The sequence below is a fragment of the Haliaeetus albicilla genome, chromosome 1, assembly GCF_947461875.1.
Source record: "Haliaeetus albicilla chromosome 1, bHalAlb1.1, whole genome shotgun sequence".
NCBI lineage: Eukaryota > Metazoa > Chordata > Aves > Accipitriformes > Accipitridae > Haliaeetus > Haliaeetus albicilla.
The window spans coordinates 55,818,882-55,840,635 of NC_091483.1; the positions used below are offsets into that span (position 1 = coordinate 55,818,882).

The following is a 21,754-nucleotide window of genomic DNA, read 5'->3' on the forward strand; positions in this document are numbered from 1 at the left end:
AATGGCTTAGGTTCAAGCGTTATATAGATACGTCTTGAAGCAGAAAGACTTCACTGAAGATGGGGAAGGTGTGTTTTGGGGGTTCTTCTGTTGGTTTTGTTTGGGTGGGGGGTGGGGTTGGGGGGGGGTGTTGTTTGGGTTTTTTTAACTGAGAGAATGCCTAGAAGGATGACAACTGGGAATCATTTATTCTGTTCATAAGCTCATACTTATGGCCAATTCCAAGAATCTCACTCGACACTTCAAGATTATAAATACACCAAGAATCCCTAGTTGGAAAAGGGGTTGCTGGAGTTGGTACAAAGGATGATAGTTACGTACTGTTTTACACAGTTTAAGAGCTAGGAGGAGCAAAGCAGCTTTAAGAAAAAAAAATAATTGTTTTTCATACAGTGCATAATTTAAACTAAAATATGCCACAAGATTTTATATTAATTCAAGAAAAAGCTAGTTTAATTGTTACAGTAAAAATCCACTGGAAGTGAGTAAACACTAACACAGCCCACAGAAAATGGCTAAGTTGGGTGAAGCCTGGAGTGCACACTCAGAGAAGCATCTTTGTGTGCCTGCCCTGTTTTGCATTCTTTTCTTCTGCACCTGCTACTGTCTGCTGTCATAAACTGAATGATGGACTTAGACTTCATGCCTGATCCAAAGCAGCTACTCCAATATTTTAGACAAACTATAAGTTGGTTTGCTTTAGAGTAGGTATTAGTTACAGTGGCTTTCTGAGAAAAGTTCTTGGAAGCAATACACTCTTGGTGTTAATCTCAAGAGGAATATCTGCTTTTCAGTTACTCCTCTGCTCTCAGAGTGAAAGCCATGTAAAATAATCTGGAATTACTAGTTAAATATTCAGGTAGTATTGAAAATATGCAATGCAGGGTTGTTTTTATGAAAACATATTAAAACTTGTAGTCAGTATTAAACACAGCAGTTTTCATTGTTAAAAAAAATTGAAAATATTCTTAAAAGTCAAAAGTGTAATAATAGAATTTTTCTGAGTGTCTCACAGGCAACAGTAACTGGATTTTTCATTTATTTTACAGAATAAAGATCCCAAAATGTCTCGAGTTGCACTGGAATCTTTGTATAGGTTATTGTGGGTTTATGTTATTAGAATAAAATGTGAAAGCAACACTGTAACTCAAAGGTAAGTTCATTATGTAAAGGATTTTCAACTATTGATTGCTGGGGTTTTTTCCCCCCCTAGTGATATCAGAAGAGATCTTGAAGCCAGCTCAGGAATGGTCTAGTCAGGTGAACAGGGGAACAAAGACTTCATCTTAATAGAGGAAACCAAAAGAACTTGATTACTTTGAGGAGGAGAAGGAATAGAGTCTATGATAGTCTTTGCGGGGATATGCAGGGATAGAAGAGGGCGGAGAGATAAGAAGCAGGATATTTATTAAAGTTAAAAGGCACTAGTGGTACCAGAACAAGTAGGGTATGAAGTAGCTATCACTAAGTATGGGCTGGAAATGAAAAGGTTTTCTTTATAAATTAGCATCATGACAATTTGGAATAGCCATTCAGATTTTGCCCCTCCTCCTGACTATTACTAACTAGTTTAAAGCAAGATCTTATTCACTTTTTAAATGAACCCATGATGCTGTTGCCTCTGGCAGTAGAGGGCTGTACTCTCTGTAGGTAGTCCTACCTGTCATATGCTTCTGTACTGTTTAGTAGTAACCCCCCACACTCTTCCAGATTTGAGCTGTAACATCTATGCTATTATAAAAAGTTCTTTTTTTGAAGGTTTTTTTATCTCTCTCTGTTTCTAAATTCTTGTAGCCGTCTCATGAGCATCGTATCAGCACTTTTTCCAAAAGGATCACGTAGTGTGGTCCCACGAGACACACCTCTGAATATATTTGTGAAGATTATTCAGTTCATTGCTCAGGTAAGAATACGTCTAGGTAGAGCTATAAGAATAGGATGAACATTATTTCCAAGAAATGTAAATTTAAGGTTAGTTTTTGAAATATTTGCACTGAATTAATGGTCTTATATCTTGAGTAGAATTTCCCCAAATATGTATAGCAAATGAAATGACTCGTTCTGTTTCTACTAGTGGCAAAATTAATTTACCTAAACTTCAATAACTGTTGTGTATGAACATTGTGATGATTACTATTTACATTTGTATTGCATTGTTGTGGGGGGTTGTATATATATGTATATGAAAAATATAATATATTTATATTATATAAATATAATACTAATATAATTAGTATATTCCATTATAATATTTTTGTAAGGGGCAAAGCATTCAAACAGTAATATCCACTTATATTTAGCCTGGAGACTAGCCTCTGTAGACAGAAAAAATATGCAATGCATGCAGTGTGTGTAGTTAGCATTGCATTATGATTTATATTATTCTAGGTGCTTCTGTTGTCCTAATATCAAAATGCAGGATATGATCTCACAAGATAAACTCTCATTCATCTATAATCTTATAGATTAGAGACATGTTTTCCTGTCTTACAGATAGCTTGTCTGTGTTTCAGCTTCCAGAATTATTTGCCCCTGGTCATACAGGGATGAGGCAGGACACACAGCCCTTCACTGATACATATTTGTTTCCTAGGGCTCCTCTTTTTATTACTAATATTCAGTTATCTAAAACAATTCAGCTCGTTTGTTGAAATGTGTTTGACCTGAGCAGAACTATCTGGGAATTTTTTTAAGAGAAATGGTTCAACCATATCAGGGGATAAGCTGTGTTGAATCGTACTATATTTAAAAAAGAACATTAAGTCATAAGAACAAACAGGAAAAAATGAATATTTTTTTAAAACTTTTTTGTTTTTTTAAACTTTTAAGACATGATACCCAGCACCTATGCAAAGCCAAGAAATTAAACTATGCATTTTACCAGAAAAGAGATGATCATATCAATCCATTTTCCTTTATAGGAACGTTTGGATTTCGCAATGAAAGAAATAATATTTGATCTTCTTAGTGTTGGAAAATCACCTAAAACCTTCACTATTAATCCAGAGGTAAAAAAAGCTCATTACTTGCATGCAGTGAGAACAGGGCATTGGGGGATTTTGTGGGGGAAAGTGGTTAACTATTTTGGAGCCAGGATGAAAGCAGATTAATGAATATCTGAAGGGGCGTTCTGCTAAAACGAAAGAAGTAATTTTAGTCATGCACAATTGCTGTTTTATTTCCACTGAGTAAGCTAGCAGCGTACTACAGTTCAGACTCATTTCAACAATAATTTCAGTAAGTATGTGTGAATTTTTGTTACAGTATAACTGTAAAGCCTTTTTTCAGGGAAGCTGTACCTAGCTTTTAAGGTTCAAGACCCAGTCTAACAGATGAGATGTTTAAGCAATGTCTGTCTTCAGTATGTCATTCTCGACATTCATATTAAGTCCTTTAGTGCTCTGTACTATAAAACATTTGGTATATTAGCCTGTGCCAATTCAGTTAACTGGAATAAGAGTTGTGGGAAGGCACTGAAGGCTTAAACTTGATTCTTGTTACTTTCATTACCTTAATATGTAACATTAAAATAATGCCTGTCCTACTGGAACCATGCCGCTGTCTGTTTAAAAGAGAGACAAAATGCAATTTGTGTTTTGCCTTATCTCTGTTACTTTAATATTACAATGTCTTCTGTTTTCTCTTTCCTTTTTCTTCTCTTTTTTGCTCTTGAAGAGGATGAATATCGGCCTCAGAGTCTTCCTTGTCATAGCAGATAGCTTGCAGCAGAAGGATGGTGAACCACCAATGCCAACAACAGGAGTTGTTCTTCCCTCAGGAAATACTCTGCGTGTGAAGAAAATTTTTCTGAATAAAACGCTGACAGATGAGGAAGCAAAAGTTATAGGTATGTTGTATTCTTTTGTGAGTTGGCAGTGTGTTTTAACAGAATTGCTTTGATTCTTTATAGAGAGGGCTGCTAGACAATATTGACCTTCTGGTGTCTGAGACCAAATCCATGGCTTTTTTTGAAGTGTTTGCGCTGCCAAATTAGCACAAAGAAGCCTGAATGCAATTAGTGTGGTAAATAGCATGGCAATTTTTGTTCTCTTGATGTTACTCTAGAACGTTCCAAACGTCCCACAGCTGAAGTGGAGTAAGACAATTTTGACCACTGTGCTCTATTGGTCTTCTGTGGATGAGCTAGGCATCTCTAAAGGACTGTTTCAACATGTTCAAAATTTAAACAAGAATTAAAATGCTCAGAATTGAGAAAACAGAGAAGCAACTAACGGTTTCTTCCCTGTTTATGTTCTTTCTGAAGGAAACTTATACTTTCGTGTAATACCTCCCAGTACTTATTTAACATGCATTTCTTTTGACACTTAAAGTGTGTTTCATGTAATCTTTGGTACAAGAAGAAATTTGTCCGAAGCTGAATCAGTGGCAAATATTTTAATAAAAATGTGAAAATTAAATGAGAACAACTGAAAGAGGTGATTGGAACTCTTTGGCTTTTCAGGAATGTCCATCTACTACCCTCAAGTCAGAAAAGCACTAGATAGCATTCTTAGGCATTTGGACAAAGAAGTTGGAAGGCCCATGTGCATGACTAGTGTGCAGATGTCCAATAAAGAACCTGAAGACATGATTACGTATGTACTGAATTACAATATTTTACTGTCACAGTTATGTCATACTATTTTTATGATGTAATGTTGCAGATGCCATCATTAATGTACTACAATTGTTGGCTTCTTACTTGACTATTAAATGAATGCTAATTTCATTAATTAATGACTGAAGTTTTTGATAGCTCCGTAGTTTTGACATGAAATTGAAAATATTTGTGGTGTACTGAAGGAGATTTTCCTGTTGTTTTCTTGGTTATGAACTGTTTTTGTAGGGGTGAGAGAAAACCTAAGATAGATTTGTTCAGAACCTGTATTGCTGCTATCCCAAGACTGATTCCAGATGGCATGAGCAGGACTGACCTCATTGAATTGCTTGCAAGGTAAGGGAGATAAAATTCTGCTCTTAGTGGATGTTCCTTTTTAAATCTGTGTGTGTAAGAGTTTGTCAGTGCACTATGTAGTGTGAGTCCACTGCATACAGAATCCATTCTTCCTATTCCTGCTTACCTTCTGCAGTTGTTCAAGTGTTACTGGCCAGAATAGCAGGAGGTGAATTTATCCTGAAGATCTTGCACTTATTTTTAGAGAGAATTTTCTTGAAAAGTAGGAATTTATTTCTGTTGCTTTGTTTTTTGAACTTGTTCTTATCTTTTTGTTACTATTATCATACTTTTTTCCTCTTTTATCTTTTCTTTTTTTTTTTCTTCCTATTGCTAATACTGTAAATTATCATAAAGTCATTCGTGTTTGACATTACCAAAATGTGAGACAGGCATTTATGGGAAACTTTTTTTTCCTTGTTCTCTTCTAATCCTGCTTCCTTTTTCCAGTTTTTTGATCCAATACTACCCATATTTATCCATCCCTATGGGTAAACTGAGCATTCAGTGAGAATGTATAGTTGTGGTATATGCAGACAGTCTTTACATATTACTAGAGTGATAAACCTTCCTCCTTTTAATTTTTTTATTTTTAATACAAGAATGGTGTTGGTGCAGAAATATAGTATAGCTTTTAGCTTTGAAATTCATTTGCATATAATGTGTTGAGTTACATATATTAAAAAGTTAGTAATAATGTGAAAGAATAAGATTTTTCTAACACTTTTTCTTCAGTGTCAAAAATCACATAAAAGACATAAAGTATTAAGTAATAATGCAGTACTGGGCAAGTTTCATCTACCATAGTGGGCTGAGACATATTTTTAAGTATATATGCAAAGGGGGTTTTTGCAAGTTTTTTCTCATATCCAAAGTAAAGCTGCTTTATCTGCAATAATAATCTGTTGTTTTCAATTTTTATTTGAAGAAAATAACCTGTACATCACAGCGTGCCTACGTACTGAGCTCTAAGGTGGTTGCTCAGATGCATGCAAAGATGTGCCTATATGAAATACTTGACGATGTCTCTTGAAAATTATTTGTTTATACTAAGTTTTGTGAAGTCTTGCATTATTTTGCTATAGTATTAGCACCTTCAATTAGTAGCCAGTTTCAGATGTATTCAGTGCAGAAAATGCATCTATGTGGAAGTATTCCACATTATACAGTAAAGAAAGAAGAGTTAACACCAAAGTTTAATTTATGAAGGCTGGTTAAGACTATGCCAATCTGGGGTGATGATACCGCTATTTTTTCTAAACAGGCTGACAATTCATATGGATGAAGAACTTCGTGCCTTGGCTTTCAATACTCTCCAAGCATTAATGCTTGATTTTCCAGATTGGCGGGAAGATGTTCTTTCAGGATTTGTATATTTTATTGTGCGTGAAGTGACTGACATCCACCCAACGCTTCTTGACAATGCAGTAAAAATGTTAGTGCAGCTCATAAATCAGTGGAAACAAGCAGCCCAAATGCACAATAAAACCCAAGATTCTCAGGTATTTCTAAATAAGGTCCTTTGATGTTAACACGTGGTTTGAATGCACATGCAGTTCTATTAGTAGCTTTTATTTTTTTGTTAAGTAATAAAAATTCAGCTTACTTTCTTACAGTGCTTGAAGATTTTTAGACCTATTATTTTAAATCAGTATTTTTGCCAAAAAATTACTTTAATATTACCAAGTATTACCGAAACACTAATTCATGGCCACATCTTTGCTTACATCAAAATTCATCATCTGTAACTGGAAATAAATTAAGTAGGAATGGTAAGACAGTAGAACTAGAAAGAAACATCATTTTTACTAGCAAACAGAAAGTGTTCAAATAATTTAATTTTTTACAGTTCTATATGTAAGAGTATTACCTATTTATTTTTAATTTTGCTCTCACTGCATCATTCTAATGAGAAAGTGAAATAAGAAAGACTTTCTTGTGTATTTGTTTGGACTGAATTCAGAGAGATACCAAAAAAACCAAAGTAGCTGATATTATGCCATTCTCATAATGCAAAATTTGACTAGTAGCCAAAGATCTAAATACCTTATGATCTATACTGCCATTGCTAATAATGGAACTATAGCTTGATTGTGTTTACTTTTTTCTTAATTTTCTTAAATTCTGTGATCTTTTTCTTAGCGTGGTGTATCCAATGGGGCTGCCCATACCCTTCCTCTGGAGAGGACCCTTTATTCCAGTGTATTTCACGTGGTGGAAGGCTTTGCTTTGGTTATCCTTTGCAGCACAAGGCCTGCCACCAGGAGATTAGCTGTCAGTGTTCTCAGAGAAATAAGGGCCTTGTTCACACTTCTAGAAATTTCTAAGGTAAGAGTTGATGACCCATTCTTGTGACTGCTTAATGAAAGTGCTTTTATCTTGGCTTTCTTTGAGCTTTTTGTGTTTTGTCTTTTGTAGAGTGATGATGAATTGGCTATAGATGTAATGGACAGACAAAGTGCTACTATCCTGGAGAGTTTCATACATCTCACTGGGGCTGACCAGGTAGGAGAGTTTTTATGTTAAATTGGATGTAAGATGAGGTAATTCTGCAAAATTGTCCCAAATAAATTGTATATATGTTAAATAATCGTGTCACTATGATCATGCAAACTTTATCAGCAATTTATCACCTTAAAAACCCAACCAACCAAACGAAAATCCTCAAAAAACTTGAGGAGTGTTGCGAGGCTGACACTGCCATTGTATGCTTTCTGATCAACAAGTGTGTCATTATGTCCACCATATACACACAGCCAGCTGTATCTATATCTTGCTCATAGATTAGAATTTCTCTGAAGCAAAGACCACTGCCTTTTTCTGCAGCAATACAATGTCTTATTCATGATGAAAGCTATAACTATCAGTGAATAACAATTGAATTCCATATTTATATATTTATCGTTAACTCTTAAGTATCAGGGAAAAGCTTTTCTGATTTTAGGTTTAGCAAGCAAGTTGGAATTCAGTAGTAAGGTTTTTAGAGTCCAGAATCTTTGGGAAGAACTAAGTCATCATGAGTGAAAAGGCCTTTTTCTAGAAGTTACTATTTCCTAATATCCAGTTCCTTCCCAAACAGCATGTTTATATAACTGTCCACATTAGGAACTTGTGTAAAAAACCCATAAATTAAGTAATGTGTTTTATCTATTCCAAATGTGGTTTTGACACTGATACTTAGATATTTAACAATGAAGAAATTGTTACTTAATATACATGGTTATTAAATATTGCTTTGTTCTCTTTTTTTATGCACACAGACTACTTTACTGTACTGTCCCAGTTCAATAGATTTACAAACTCTGGCTGACTGGAATTCTTCCCCAATCAGCCACCAGTTTGATGTGGTCAGTCCATCACATATATGGATATTTGCACATGTGACTCAAGGCCAAGATCCATGGATTATAAGCCTCTCAAGTTTTATGAAACAGGAAAATCTTCCAAAACACTGCCCAACAGCTGTAAGCTATGCTTGGACATTTGCTTACACCAGACTCCAACTGCTGTCTCCACAAGTGGATATCAAGTAAGTTAATTTCTAATGTAAATACAATAAATTATATTGAGTATTCTTTCAAGATTTATCATCATTGTAATGTCATTATGTTTCAGTGAGGTGACATATGGACTGATAATGTTTTCTGTGGATTTAATTCAGCTTTATGTAACAATAAATTAAAGCAGTTCTATCTGGAAAAAAAGTTTTCTACTCTAAAAATTAATTAATTCATGCCTTTGGCCATATCATAGTTAAACAGATTTGACTATAAAAACATATATTATTCATGTACAGGTCTATTCTGAACAATTTCTTCAGCTTACCATGTAAACAATTTTGGAAGCAATGGCATATACATATTTGAAAATATAAATTCAGTAGAAAAGCAAAGTGAAATCTGGTAAGCTTCATTTACTATACTGAGGTTTTGTTTTTTTCATTTTATTTTTAATAGCAGCCCTATCAATGCAAAGAAAGTGAATACTACTACAAGCAGTGACTCCTATATTGGGCTCTGGAGAAACTACCTGATTCTTTGCTGCAGTGCAGCATCTTCTTCAAACTCCTCCACCTCCACAGGCTCTGTGAGATGTTCCCCTCCTGAGACGCTGGCGTCTACTCCTGACAGTGGTTATAGCATTGATTCAAGAGTAGGTTCTTCTTACTGTAAATAAGTCTACATGTTATTGAAAGTAGAAACACCTGAGGCTTATAGTAACTATCATGATTTTCAGAAACTGGTGTAATTTGTCTGAAAACATGTTTTAGTACACATTTCTCATTTGTTTAGGATAGTGTTTCAGTTTGCTTCTCCCAATCCGTGTTGCAGAGGCTTTTCTGCTTATGTTTTGTAACCCAATCTCAAAGTCTTACCTAGAGTTAATGAGGAAATGTTTTGTTTACCGTTAAGGATTGGGGGGGGGGGGGGGTTGGTTTGATTTGGGGGGGGGGTTGTGTGTGGTTTTTTGGGGGGGGGGGGTTGCTGTCAGTAGACTTCTGCAATTCTGAGCAAATAGCCGCTCACTTCAGTAACTGAAGCAGTGACCTATTTAGGCATGATGTATCTTGTTATATTTTTCCCAACTATGGTTTTCTGCCTGCCTTGTTCTTCTCCTTTTTGGCTTCTTGTAGAAGGTACAGTAGAGGTGAAGATAACTCATGGACTATACAGCAGATTTTGGGGAGAAGCAGCCTATTCCACTTGTTTGTTACCGAGATCCTTTCCCTAAATCTGAGGAACTGTAGACTGAAAGCTTTGTTCACTCTGAGAGCCGGAATGGAGTCTAAGGAGTTGGACACCAGAAGTCTGCTTCCCCTCCCTAAGGAGGGTGGATAAACATGCAAAGCGTCTGTTTATCGTGTTGAGGCATTCATTGTCATTTGACAATGAAAATTCAGTTATACAAGGAATGGAGAAGTAATTAATACTAGTTTACTATTTCAGAAAGTTTTTCCATGTCAAAGGTCAAAAATTTCATTGTTAGCATTTTAAGTCACTGATCAGTGCGAGAAGACTGTAAAATTACAGCAGATGTTTTAATGTCACACCACCTGATTGTTTGGTAACTACTTCATTCTGTTTTATTCTGGTTTTCTTCTTAGATCATTGGCATTCCATCCCCTTCCTCCCTGTTTAAGCACATAGTTCCAATGATGCGCTCTGAGAGCATGGAAATTACAGAATCCCTTGTGCTGGGACTTGGCAGGACCAACCCGGGAGCTTTTAGGTAACTGTTGTCTTTCATCTGTTTTTATGTTAATTGATTACGAAGCTGGGGAATCAGAGCTCAGAAAAAAAGGTTTGCTTTCTTTTTTTTTAAGAATTTTTTAAAAGCTGTGAAAACTGATTACAGTTGTCTTTATCACACCACTAAATGTTAGAAAAGCTTTTTTGAGGTTGAAATAATTTTATGTAGAGGTCATGTCTGCATAAAGAAAAAGAAGTTAGTTGAAACAATAGACAGTTCCCTTTTATTGATATTAAAGGCAGCTCTTATATGAAATAACAGACTTTGTGGACTATTAACATTTGAAATGTTAATTATAATCATGTTTGTAAGAGTTACCAAACTCTCCTTATTGGTATTGGCAACAAACGTGTTTCTGAGCTCTGTGTGTGTAGGAGTTTAATGATAACCGTATTCTAAAAAGAGATTTTTGGATCAAGCTGAAAAAAATACCAGTTAGAACTGTTTTCTGACTAGTGCTGAAGCTTCTGAAATTTGTGGTGCATCCCTCTCACCGCTTTTTTTTTTTTTCTCTGTAACTTCATAACTAATACACCTTTGTCATACATTGTATTGATGACAAGTCCATGTGGATTAATTTGGGCACCGGTAACTGTGATCTACTGTAGCAGAATTAAATCTGTGCCAAGCCACTTGTTCTGTCAACTTAATATCATAATTCATGTTCAACATATTTGGATTCAGCTCATAATCCAGAATTTCTGGTTACCCTATTGTGACAATTCTTCATATAAATGTTGAGTTCAAAACAGTCTACCCAGCCATTGTGGTATTCCTACCTCAACTGAAATTCACTTTTCTTCAGATCCTAATGTACTGTATTGTCAATATGTATTACAAATCCACTGACGTGAAAAGGAAGCTCTATGCCAGGAAGCCATGAGATTTAAAATGCATCTCTATGCAACTGTCCTCAACTGACAGCTCTGTCTTTATGGAGGATGGATGAAGAGGGAGAACATCTGAGGGGGAGAAAACTTCCTGGGAAAGCCAGTGCTCAGCATCAGATGTTCTCTGACAGCAGGCAGCCTCTTATAATGGGGAGTTATGAAGTTGTATCATGCTATCGCAACCAACTCAGCTTCTGCATAAGAAACCAGGGATCGCTAACACTCTAGGTTTTGAATGACATGCTTCTTTTCTCCAATCACTTGTGTCCCACATTATGGTAGATGAGGAGCCAAAGACGTATTTTAAACTGTAATACCAAGTCCTTAGTTGTAGTATTCTGTTTTAATCCTTTTATAATCTTCTAATTTTATATCATATCTTACTTTGCTCTCCTACCAGGAGTAAAGCGAGATTTTGTCCCATGACTCTGAAGATATACTGAACAGTTCAAATCATAATTGTGCTCTACAAATCTAGAAAATGCTTTCAGAAAGGATTTCACCAGAAATCCTTGTTTTCTAAATTAGAAACAATTCATTTGGCAAACTTAAAAAAAAATAAAATCTGATTCTCATCAGTCTTCTGATTTCTTTATTCTGAATTTTGTTTTGTTTCCGATGACCAGCTTTTTTCCTCTGTCCAGTGTGCACACTCACACCAGATGCTAACTGTAGCCCACCCTTCACCATTGCAGCTCTGCACTGATTTGTTGTTTTGGTTTTGTTTTTTTTAAGCACTGTTCCTCCCCACTTGGTATGTTTTACTCGAGAACTTTTTTCATTATGGATTATATGTATATGCAGTCCACTTAAACTTGCTAGAATATTCTTTTTCTCTTTTGTTTTCTGTTACTCATCACATGAACTTGTCTAGGTGTCTCTTGCTCTCCATGGGAAGCTGACCCTTTATTATGTTTTAGCACAAAAAAAGCTACTTCCAAATTCTTGTCTGTGTTTTTTCTATGTTTGAAGGGAAGTATAAAACAATCCCTAACCATGCTTAAATGTCTTGTAACTGAGTGCACTGCAAAAGTTTGTGTAGCTTTCTGATCACCTGGACTGTTTCTCTGAAAAGAACCTTTGAATGATGTAGCAGAGGAGTCAGTCATTTACCATGAAAACTTGGAAGTGGTTTATGCTTTTGTATGTCTGAATTACAATAGCACCAGAAGTAGAAAAATGTGTCATACTCCAACAGATCTAAAGTGCAGGTGGTTGTTACTATGTTAACAAATATTAAAGTAAACCCAGTATGTTTCTACCTTAGTTTTTTGTCTGTGTCAATCCATACTACCGATCTCCTTCCCCTTTCCCTGCCCCCTTTTTGGAGTCATAAGAGAATCTTAGTTTCACAGAAGGAACTGAGTAGTAATGAAGTCTGCGGAGCTTCAGAATAACTAGGGAATGTTAATGACAGTGTCAAAGCATGTTGCTTCTCAGTTTTCATAGAGCTAGTCTGACTTCTGTCAGCATAGTGTTATTGGCCTTAACGAAATGATCTTTATTAACAACTAAATGCATCATGACAACTGAAAGAGCATTGTGTGATAAGCTGCCAACATCTTTTTTTCCCCTAGTAGTCTCTATTTGCACTATAAGGCTTTGATAAACTCTGAATATGAAAATAAATGAAAATCATCTGTGATAGAAATATGCCATAATAATTGGTGAATGCAGATTTAGTGGTATCCGTTTGGTAGTCTGTCTTTAAATTAGGGAATTATCTTTCTGGGAAACATCTCTTAAATGCTGGTTTACTTCAGAAAGCTGCAGGTGCAGAAGGAAAACCTGAGGGTGTTTTAACTTACATTGTAACACTAGTTGCTGTGAAACACCTTTCAATTGAGATGTTAATTTAATGGTTGTTTTTATCCATTTAATTCTTTTATTTTAATTCAGGGAACTAATAGAAGAATTACATCCTATAATTAAGGAAGCACTTGAAAGAAGGCCAGAGGTAATTAGATATTTTCCACTCTATTCAGTACACAGTTTTAACTATCTTCTCACAAATGGTAGTAAACAAATGTTAGTTATGTTCTTCGATTCTGCACCTAAAAACTGTCAGTATACCAGATAAAGAGGTGAGATGTTACTTTTTTAAATGATTGTGAGGTGTTTACATTAGAAGAGCTTTGTGTTTGTTTTGAGCTCTGTATTATTGCTGTATCAAAGAGGTTTTGTTTAAAATAATGAAAAAATTACTGTAACCTTTTCCACATTCTTTTATTTCCTTTTACCTAAGCATAGTTTTACACAGCTTTTACTTCATTATGTCATCAGTAACATGCCTACAATTAGTAGTACCTAAGACATAGAATTGAGTTTTACTGTCTACCAACTTTGTTGTGTTTTGTTTTGTTTTTTTTAAATGAAAAAGGCTGTAAGCTCACCTGACTGCTCTGACTAAAAATTTTCTAATGGAGAGCATGTTTTACAGGAAGGTTTAGAAGCCTCAGTAGGTATTCATAGAAATAATAAACTCTGCAAACACAAACTCAGAGATGATTATTCAGTATTTTTTGTGGTAACTGTCATATCCTTATTCGTAATAAATTTGTAATTAAATACAGATGATGGAAAGGAACATCACTGCTGTTTCAAAATGTTACTGGGCTGTAGTGTGTTTTGTCAGTCTTGCATGCAAATCATAGAATCGTTTGGGTTGGAAGGGACCTTTAAAGGTCATCTAGTCCAACCCCCCTGCAATGGGCAGGGACATCTTCAACTACATCAGGTTGGTCAGAGCTCCATCCAACCTGACCTTGAATATTTCCAGGGATGGGGCATCTACCACCTCTCTGGGCAACCTGTTCCAGTGTTTCACCACCCTCACCATAAAAAACTTCTTCCTTACATCTAGTCTAATCTACCCTCTTGTAGTTTAAAACCATTATCTCTTGTCCTATCGCAACAGGCCGTGCTAAAAAGTTTGTCCTCATCTTTCTTGTAGACCCCCTTCAGGTATGGGAAGGCTGCTATAAGGTCTTCCCCAGAGCCTTCTTTTCTCCAGGCTGAACAACCCCAACTCTCTCAGCCTGTCTTCATAGGAGAGGTGTTCCATCCCCCTGATCATTTTTGTGGCCCTCCTCTGGACCTGCTCCAATAGGTCCATGTCTTTCTTGTACTGAGGACCCCAGAGCTGGATGCAGTACTCCAGGTGGGGTCTCACCTCCCTCAAAATATGTAGAATCACCTCCTCAAAATAAGTAGAAAGATTGGCGTTTGTACTTCATTGTTTTATATGTTGCACTTTGCAACAGGAGACTGATAAAAAACATTATTTTGATAATACGTGTAATAGCAAACCTAGTATATCTTGGAGTTGCAACAGGGAAAAATTTTGTTCATTGTCTGGTTTATTAAAATTGCTAGCAATTTTGGTAACTCCTCATATTAAAAAGTTGGTACCCCTGATAATTGATGCCACTTGTAGTACAGATATAATAATGCTTTTATATGCCATGCTGGTTTTATACTTAGTTTTTCCTCTGCTTCATTTAATGTTGTGTTTCCTCTGTTGAATAGAACATGAAACGGCGCAGGCGTCGAGATATTTTACGAGTACAACTAGTACGAATATTTGAACTGTTGGCAGATGCTGGTGTCATTAGTCACAGGTAGGGGCAGCACTGATGATAAGATGCTTTTTATGCTTCTGAATTTAGTCATTAGTATTCTTAGGACCCAATATAACAAGCATGCAAAATTCTTCAGTGAGTTTTAGTATACCACTAAATAAATAGTCATGGTTTTATAAAACTTGGAATTTTGCTGGCCTTCTAATCCCTCCCTCCCCCGTGCTCTTTGTCACTGTGGTCTGTGTTTTATTTAAAATGCTATTCCCCAGAAAATTGCTTTGAACAGGCAGTGTGTCATGTTCCTTCTTGTCTGTGTGTGCTCAAACATCACACCAGTTATGCAAATCAGAAAACGCAAGTTAAAACTATTCTGTAATCAGTCTGGAATTCTTCCTCACCTGGAGTCCTTATGCTAGTCAGCATGTCCTGTGCAGAGAAGGCTACTGCTGGTTAATATTGGACCTTTTTCTTTCAGAGAGAGGCAGAATGTTAACTAGGTTGGGTTTTTTCCTCAGTTTACCCTACTTGTATAGGGACACTTTGAAAGAAGACTTAAAATTCTGGCATATGTTTTACAAGTCTCTTAGAAATTTTTTTTTGTATGCAGGTGGAATTGTATAAGAAGAAGTAAGCTAGGAGATGGTTAGGCTAGCTCCTCCCATTCTGTTAGACAATGATACTTAAAGATTTATTTGTCAACCTTAGCAATATAATCAGTGTGAAGTTCTCAATCTTTAAGCAAGCTACTACAGCATATTTCAGAATGTTGCCTCAGAAGCATTGCTAAAAAGCCTTTCTTCCTTTTGGCATGCTTTTTCAGAGTACAGCCTTTAAAATCGTACTCTCCCTTCTTATCTTTCAAGGTACTCACTGGTGTTTAATTAGCGTATGTAAAATATCTCCTAACCACACTCTGCACCCTGAAACTTTGTCAGCTTTTCTCTCTGAGGCCAGTCTGACTCTGTGGTGGAAGCTAGCAAGCAATTAAGGGCTACCGTAAACCTCCTCATCTTGCTTTTGGTGTGCAAGGCATGCTTTTTGGTTGTCTTCAGTACAAATGTGGAAAGATGGTGGAGGGAGCTGAGAGGAAAGGAATTGCCATTCTAACAATTGTTTTTCAAAGGAGGGCAGGTTTGAATCACATGTAGTCTTCAATCTCCTTATTTAGTTTAATACAGACGTCTGGTCAGATGCTAAAACAATGAAGATGGGAAATGAACATATAAAATGAATAAATGCTTTCATCTGCTAATAGTCAGTAGCATGTCATGAAGTACTGAACATCTTGACTGACTCCCAAAAATCAGTATGTAATATAGAAATCTATAGTCAAGTAGTAGTAATTATTTTTTCTGGTTTACAAATAGCGTGGGTTGGGGGGAGGTGTTGGTTGGTTGAGGGTTTTTATTATTTTTTTTAACATTTATCCCCAGTATAAGAACTAATTCTGTGGAAGGATGAGTGACTTCTGATAGTGGTTATTAGTTTGCTTTCACTGGAGCTTTGTATTTAACACTGAAATAGAAGCTGGGTGAAGAAACGAGTTTGAATTAAATATTTGCAGTGTTGAGGTTGTAGGGTTTTTTAAGGAGAAAAAAACAAGGATTGTTTTCAAAAATCATTGTATGTATTTGTCATACTATTTGATTTTTTTAAAAATTTTATTTTTTAAGTGCAAGTGGTGGCCTTGATAATGAAACACATTCCCTCAACAACACTTTACTTGAGTATGTCGATCTAACAAGACAACTCCTAGAAGCAGAAAATGAAAAGGATTCTGATACATTGAAAGATATCCGATGCCATTTTAGTGCCTTAGTGGCAAATATAATTCAAAATGTTCCAGGTATGTAAAAATGCTTTAATAACTTCTGATGACTGTGTTTAATATGCAGTACATTTAAAGAAACAAAAACAAACAAACAAAAACCAAATTAAAATCGACTTTTTAGTTTCAGAATACTTTCATAAAAATAATTCATGCCATCAGTTTTGAGTAGAACTTTAGCAGCATGAGTTTTTAAGAGAGATTTTTGGTACTGTTTGGAAGCATATAAGTAACTTTCTGATTTAGCAAAAGTCTTGTTGGTTTGCAGTGCATTTAAATTCTCTGGACTAATAAATAGCTTATTCTTGTACACTAGTGGCATTAAACAGGACAATAGTAAACCTACATCCAGCTGTTATGATGTTGAAATCATGTGTCTTTACAATGATTTTTCTTTCTATATTCATTCTTTGGGTCTGTTTCTGTTTTATGTACTTTATTTTAAAGAATGACAAGAGGAGTGTGTCTGACCGTGTGCTTTTCTTACAGTACACCAGAGAAGAAGTGTCTTTCCGCAGCAGAGTCTACGCCACAGTCTATTTATGTTGTTCAGTCATTGGGCAGGTCCTTTTAGTATCATGTTTACTCCCCTGGACAGATACAGTGATAGGAACATGCGAATAAACAGACACCAATACTGTGCATTAAAGGTATTTTAGCACTTTCTGAATTTTGGAAACAGATTGTTATGTTAACTTTTCTAATGCTAATTTAACATTTGGGCTTTTTGGATGTGGTTTTCACATCCTTGTTGCCATTCATGACTTAGGTTTTTTTCTCTTCTGCCTACATGTGTATTTATGACAGTTTGGCTTTTTCTAATCTGTAAACAGCACTTGCTATAGGAATTTCTTAAAATGAATACTAAATGTTCACTTCAGTGACTGGAGTTCTCAGTTGCCTGAGGAGAAGGGCTTTCATGTAAAAGTAAATTAACAAACTGACCTATTAACTCTTACATATGTCAGCATTTCAGTATTGACAGTTCCTTGTATTTGGGAGTTGAGAAAAATATGATTTGATAATTTCTTGACTAAGATGTTAAACAGTTTTTTATTAGCCTTGGTCTTCCTCCCTTGACTGAATAGAAGTTAGTTTTCTGATATTTTAATGAACTTGGTAAAAGCACTTCCTGTATCTGAGTTACTAAGATGTAGTGTTTTTCAATTACTTTCTAAAGGCTATGTCTGCTGTACTGTGTTGTGGGCCTGTTGCAGATAACGTCGGGCTCTCATCTGATGGCTACTTATACAAATGGCTGGATAATATTTTGGATTCACAAGATAAAAAGGTAATACAGGCAGTGTCAACGTTGGCTTGCAACTATCAATGCCTTCAACATATGCTTTAATGAGTTTTGCAGTCAGATTGGCCTAAATGCTTTAGAACAGTGTAAAGCTGTTTTAGTAGTGCGTATTTTTGCACCGTCTTTAATATGTGTATTCACCCTGTTGAGGAAGGCAGCCCCTAATCACAGTGTAAGAACAGACAAAACAGAATGGAAGAGGAATGGGCAAAGAGTGAAACATTGTGTATTATTTATAAACTAATCAGCTACTAAGTTGTAGTAATAAGCAGATCTTTTAGAAATTTAAAGGAGATAAGATTTTGAATGTGAGCTCTTGTGAGACTGTAGAGTCCGTTGGGGGTCCTGCAGAGAAGACCAAGCTTTACATCTGAACAGTAAGGCAAGCTTTAGATTTAAAATATAGGGTCTCTATTGCACTAATACTATGACTACATAAAAACACAGCTCCAGTGGGCTGCTTTGATTCAAGAGAATATGCAAGTCTCAACATAGATCTATCCCTTGTGTCCCATTGGAATTCCTGCATATAAGTGTTTTTCTGTACCTGATGCTTTCAGGTCAGTGTTCAGGTTGTAGTAGGACAAGTGAAAATAGTAAATAGCTCAAGGTAGCCTTGGAACTGAGGAAAAAAAAAAGTCAGTAGAACTATCTAGTTATTTGCTTCAATAATTTATGACTGTGTGCAAGTTGAACATTAAACAGTTTGATAGAATTACCTATTATTATTTTAAGCTGTGATCTCATTGTTTTTAGGTGGAACAAATTTTGTGTATTGCAGTTGTTTTGGGGTTTTTTTTGTTTGTTTTTTTAATTAAATATCTATTTCTCTATTTTATGCTATTTTTGTAAGGTGGTCTTTTTTTCTATATTTATAAATATATATTGGTTCTTTTCTGGAATACAGGTTCACCAGCTAGGCTGTGAGGCAGTCATGCTGCTCTTGGAACTCAACCCTGACCAGAGTAACCTCATGTACTGGGCCGTAGACCGGTGTTACACAGGTTCCAAGCGGGTAGCAGCTGGCTGTTTTAAAGCCATAGCCAGCGTGTTCCAAAACAGGTACTACAATATTTTTTCAAAACTTTGAACTTTCATTTTCAAAGTGTGCTTTCATGTAGAACTGGGTTTTTCTCCCCCAAAGGGAAAAGATCACCCCTGGTTGTGTGTATGTGTTACTAGAGAAACTTTTCAAAATGTTATGTTATCCCATACAATATTTCCTGCAAACTAAATTTTAATAAATTCAAATTTTAAAAAGCCAAATTTAATTTTACTTATTTCACACTTGCAATTTTTTCCTAGGGATTACCAGTGTGATACAGTGACCCTCCTGAATCTGATACTATTTAAAGCAGCTGATTCTACTAGGGCTATCTATGAAGTTGCTATGCAACTATTACAGGTTTGTAAGCTAATTTTGGTATTTTTTTCCTTTAAAACAAGAATTGTCATGTGTACTTAAAAAGAAAAAGTGTTGTCCCTTTAGTAATGAAATACAATGTATATATTTTTTTTCTTCTCTATTTTAGTACATAGTTCGGCCAGATGGTTACCTGGCACAAATAGGCTTCAGTGGCAGCATGTCATGTTTTCATGAACTAAGCCCCAAACTTGTATTTTCATAATACCTGCTTTTTCAAGAGACAAAACCTAAATCAAGATTCTTCTGGTTTGGCCCTGAAACAGAGTGGTATATAGCTCCATTTGTCCAAGAGCACCTCAGAGAGAAGTATATTGCTTTCTGTCCATTTACTCTGCTGGGGTAGCAGTCAGTTTTCTGATTTTTACATTAATACCAAACATTTTTCATCTATCTGTGTGGAGAGATGATATTGAAAATCTTGTTAGCCATTTAATTTACTTTTGTATATTCCTTTCTGAGATCATTTGCGGGTAAGCTTAATCTTACAGGCAGCATTACTGTTTAAAAATAAATAAATAAAATCTGTGCTGCTTGTGGCTCAGACCACAAGTCTTGGGGTTTTTTTTCAAACGTTTTTGTTGTCAGCTAAATTCAACAGTAAAGTCCCCACTGCAGTCACACCTCTGTTGATATATCAGCACTCACACCACCCTCCCTTTCAACCCCATCTTTCTTCTCAAGTGAACACCACTGCTTAAGATCAGCCAAAACTGACTTTTAAAGTATCGGACTGCTTTAGTCTCCTTCTGCATCTCTGCCACATCACAGATTACGTTGCTCCTATCAATGTCTCATAGATGAGCAGAAATTGATATTGTTTGGAAATATATCTGCACAGATAGGAAATATTAAATGAGAGTAGATACATGAATTGAGAAGGTGATTTTATATAAAGATTTCCATTGTGGCTCTATACTTACCTTCACATTCTGAATGTTACTGTTGTAGATCTTGGAACCAAAGATGTTCCGTTATGCTCACAAACTGGAAGTTCAGCGGACAGATGGGGTTTTGGGTCAGCCTTCTCCTTTACCACATCTGTATTCTGTGTCGTATTATCAACTGTCAGAAGAATTGGCAAGGACTTATCCTGAACTAACACTTGCTATCTTCTCAGGTATGGTTTTAAAACAAAACAGAAAACTTCAGCGGGTCAAAAGCATTGTACAAAATGTGTAATCCTTATTTTTCAATAATTAATTTATATGTAATTCACTAGAAGCAGGACAACAGACAACAAGGTAACATCATAATGAATGGAGAAAATGGAATTTACTGAGTTACAATTTTTGTTTACTTGTATTTGAAATATATTCAAGAGGAAACAACATGAATCAAAGATACTTTTACTGACTTTCTAATAGCCATGAAAAAAATCACATTAGAGAAATAATTTGCAACTGTTCTTAAAAATTATTCTTCTATTGTTCTTCCTAGTGTTTTCTTGTTTACTGTAGATTGCTTAAAAATATTATTCCATAGCATTTTTAAACAATTACAGAGTAATAACTTCTCACATCAGTTTAAAAGCTACTAGGGCTAATATGAGGAAGAAAAAATTTTAAGTGCTTTTTTGCTAAAGTTGGTACATTTTTATATAATCTAGGTTTTCAGTTCCCTTCCCCGATTAGAGGAATATATGTGTTTGCGTATGCTAATATGGTTTCTTCAACATACTGTTTGTCAGCAGTGTCTTCAATTAGCTCTACTGAAGACTGCAGACTTTTTCATTATGAAATGGCACTAGTCAGCTAATCAAAAATACTACGCCTTTATCAGCATTACTTTATATCAGTATGGTCTACTGGGCTCATGATTGTTGTCATTATTACCGAAACAGTTCTCATTATTGATTTGCAATTCATGCGCGTACCTAATTTTTGAATGACAGAAGTAAGTCAGAGAATCCAAACAGCTCACCCAGCTGGGAGACAGGTGATGCTGCATTATCTGCTCCCATGGATGAACAATATTGAGCTGGTAGACTTGAAACCTTTGCCAACCATTCGTCGGCAAGATGAAGATGAAGAAGATTCTCTGAAAGACAGAGAAATAATGGTGAACAGTAGACGATGGCTACGAGGAGAAGGCTGGGGATCACCGCAGGCTACAGCTATGGTTCTGAACAATCTGATGTACATGACAGCAAAGGTAAAACTAATTAAGTGTTCTGTCTTGTTCCAGTGAGTGGATTGTTGTGTTCAGGGTGTGAGAAATTCCTGTTCAGAGATACAAAACTTTCAAGAGATGTTGTTCATATTTGTTGAGTTGCTTATGTATACCCAAGCTATACCATATAGTTGTGAGGTATTATGATAAATACTTAATATGTAATACAAATGTTACAGTAATCATGACATAGTAACAGTATATAGCTGTTGTTTTGCAATATAGATGTCTAGCTGGGTAGATAATACCAAGTCGCCTGTATACCTATGATCTCAGAGTGGAGTTTTGGAACCAATCTTGTTGCCAGAGGCTGACAGGCCCTCCTCCTTCCTGTGATAGCTACTTCCAAC

The 21,754-nt window shown here is 35.8% G+C and overlaps 1 protein-coding gene across 6 annotated transcripts in view; it reads left to right on the forward strand.

Annotated features, from left to right (window-relative positions):
- Positions 1-21,754, forward strand: part of FRYL (FRY like transcription coactivator) — a 147,336-nt gene that overhangs the window by 71,830 nt on the left and 53,752 nt on the right. For all 6 annotated transcript variants that reach the window (XM_069790553.1, XM_069790537.1, XM_069790581.1 and 3 more), the window contains 21 exons: positions 1,050-1,153; positions 1,795-1,903; positions 2,922-3,008; positions 3,676-3,847; positions 4,463-4,595; positions 4,847-4,954; positions 6,219-6,456; positions 7,097-7,282; positions 7,373-7,459; positions 8,215-8,483; positions 8,911-9,106; positions 10,059-10,183; positions 12,994-13,051; positions 14,623-14,714; positions 16,349-16,521; positions 16,993-17,153; positions 17,684-17,794; positions 18,717-18,871; positions 19,115-19,214; positions 20,184-20,352; positions 21,127-21,386. In XM_069790553.1, the coding sequence (XP_069646654.1) occupies positions 1,050-1,153; positions 1,795-1,903; positions 2,922-3,008; positions 3,676-3,847; positions 4,463-4,595; positions 4,847-4,954; positions 6,219-6,456; positions 7,097-7,282; positions 7,373-7,459; positions 8,215-8,483; positions 8,911-9,106; positions 10,059-10,183; positions 12,994-13,051; positions 14,623-14,714; positions 16,349-16,521; positions 16,993-17,153; positions 17,684-17,794; positions 18,717-18,871; positions 19,115-19,214; positions 20,184-20,352; positions 21,127-21,386 (3,093 nt within the window). The remainder of the gene's footprint in view (positions 1-1,049; positions 1,154-1,794; positions 1,904-2,921; positions 3,009-3,675; positions 3,848-4,462; positions 4,596-4,846; positions 4,955-6,218; positions 6,457-7,096; positions 7,283-7,372; positions 7,460-8,214; positions 8,484-8,910; positions 9,107-10,058; positions 10,184-12,993; positions 13,052-14,622; positions 14,715-16,348; positions 16,522-16,992; positions 17,154-17,683; positions 17,795-18,716; positions 18,872-19,114; positions 19,215-20,183; positions 20,353-21,126; positions 21,387-21,754) is intronic.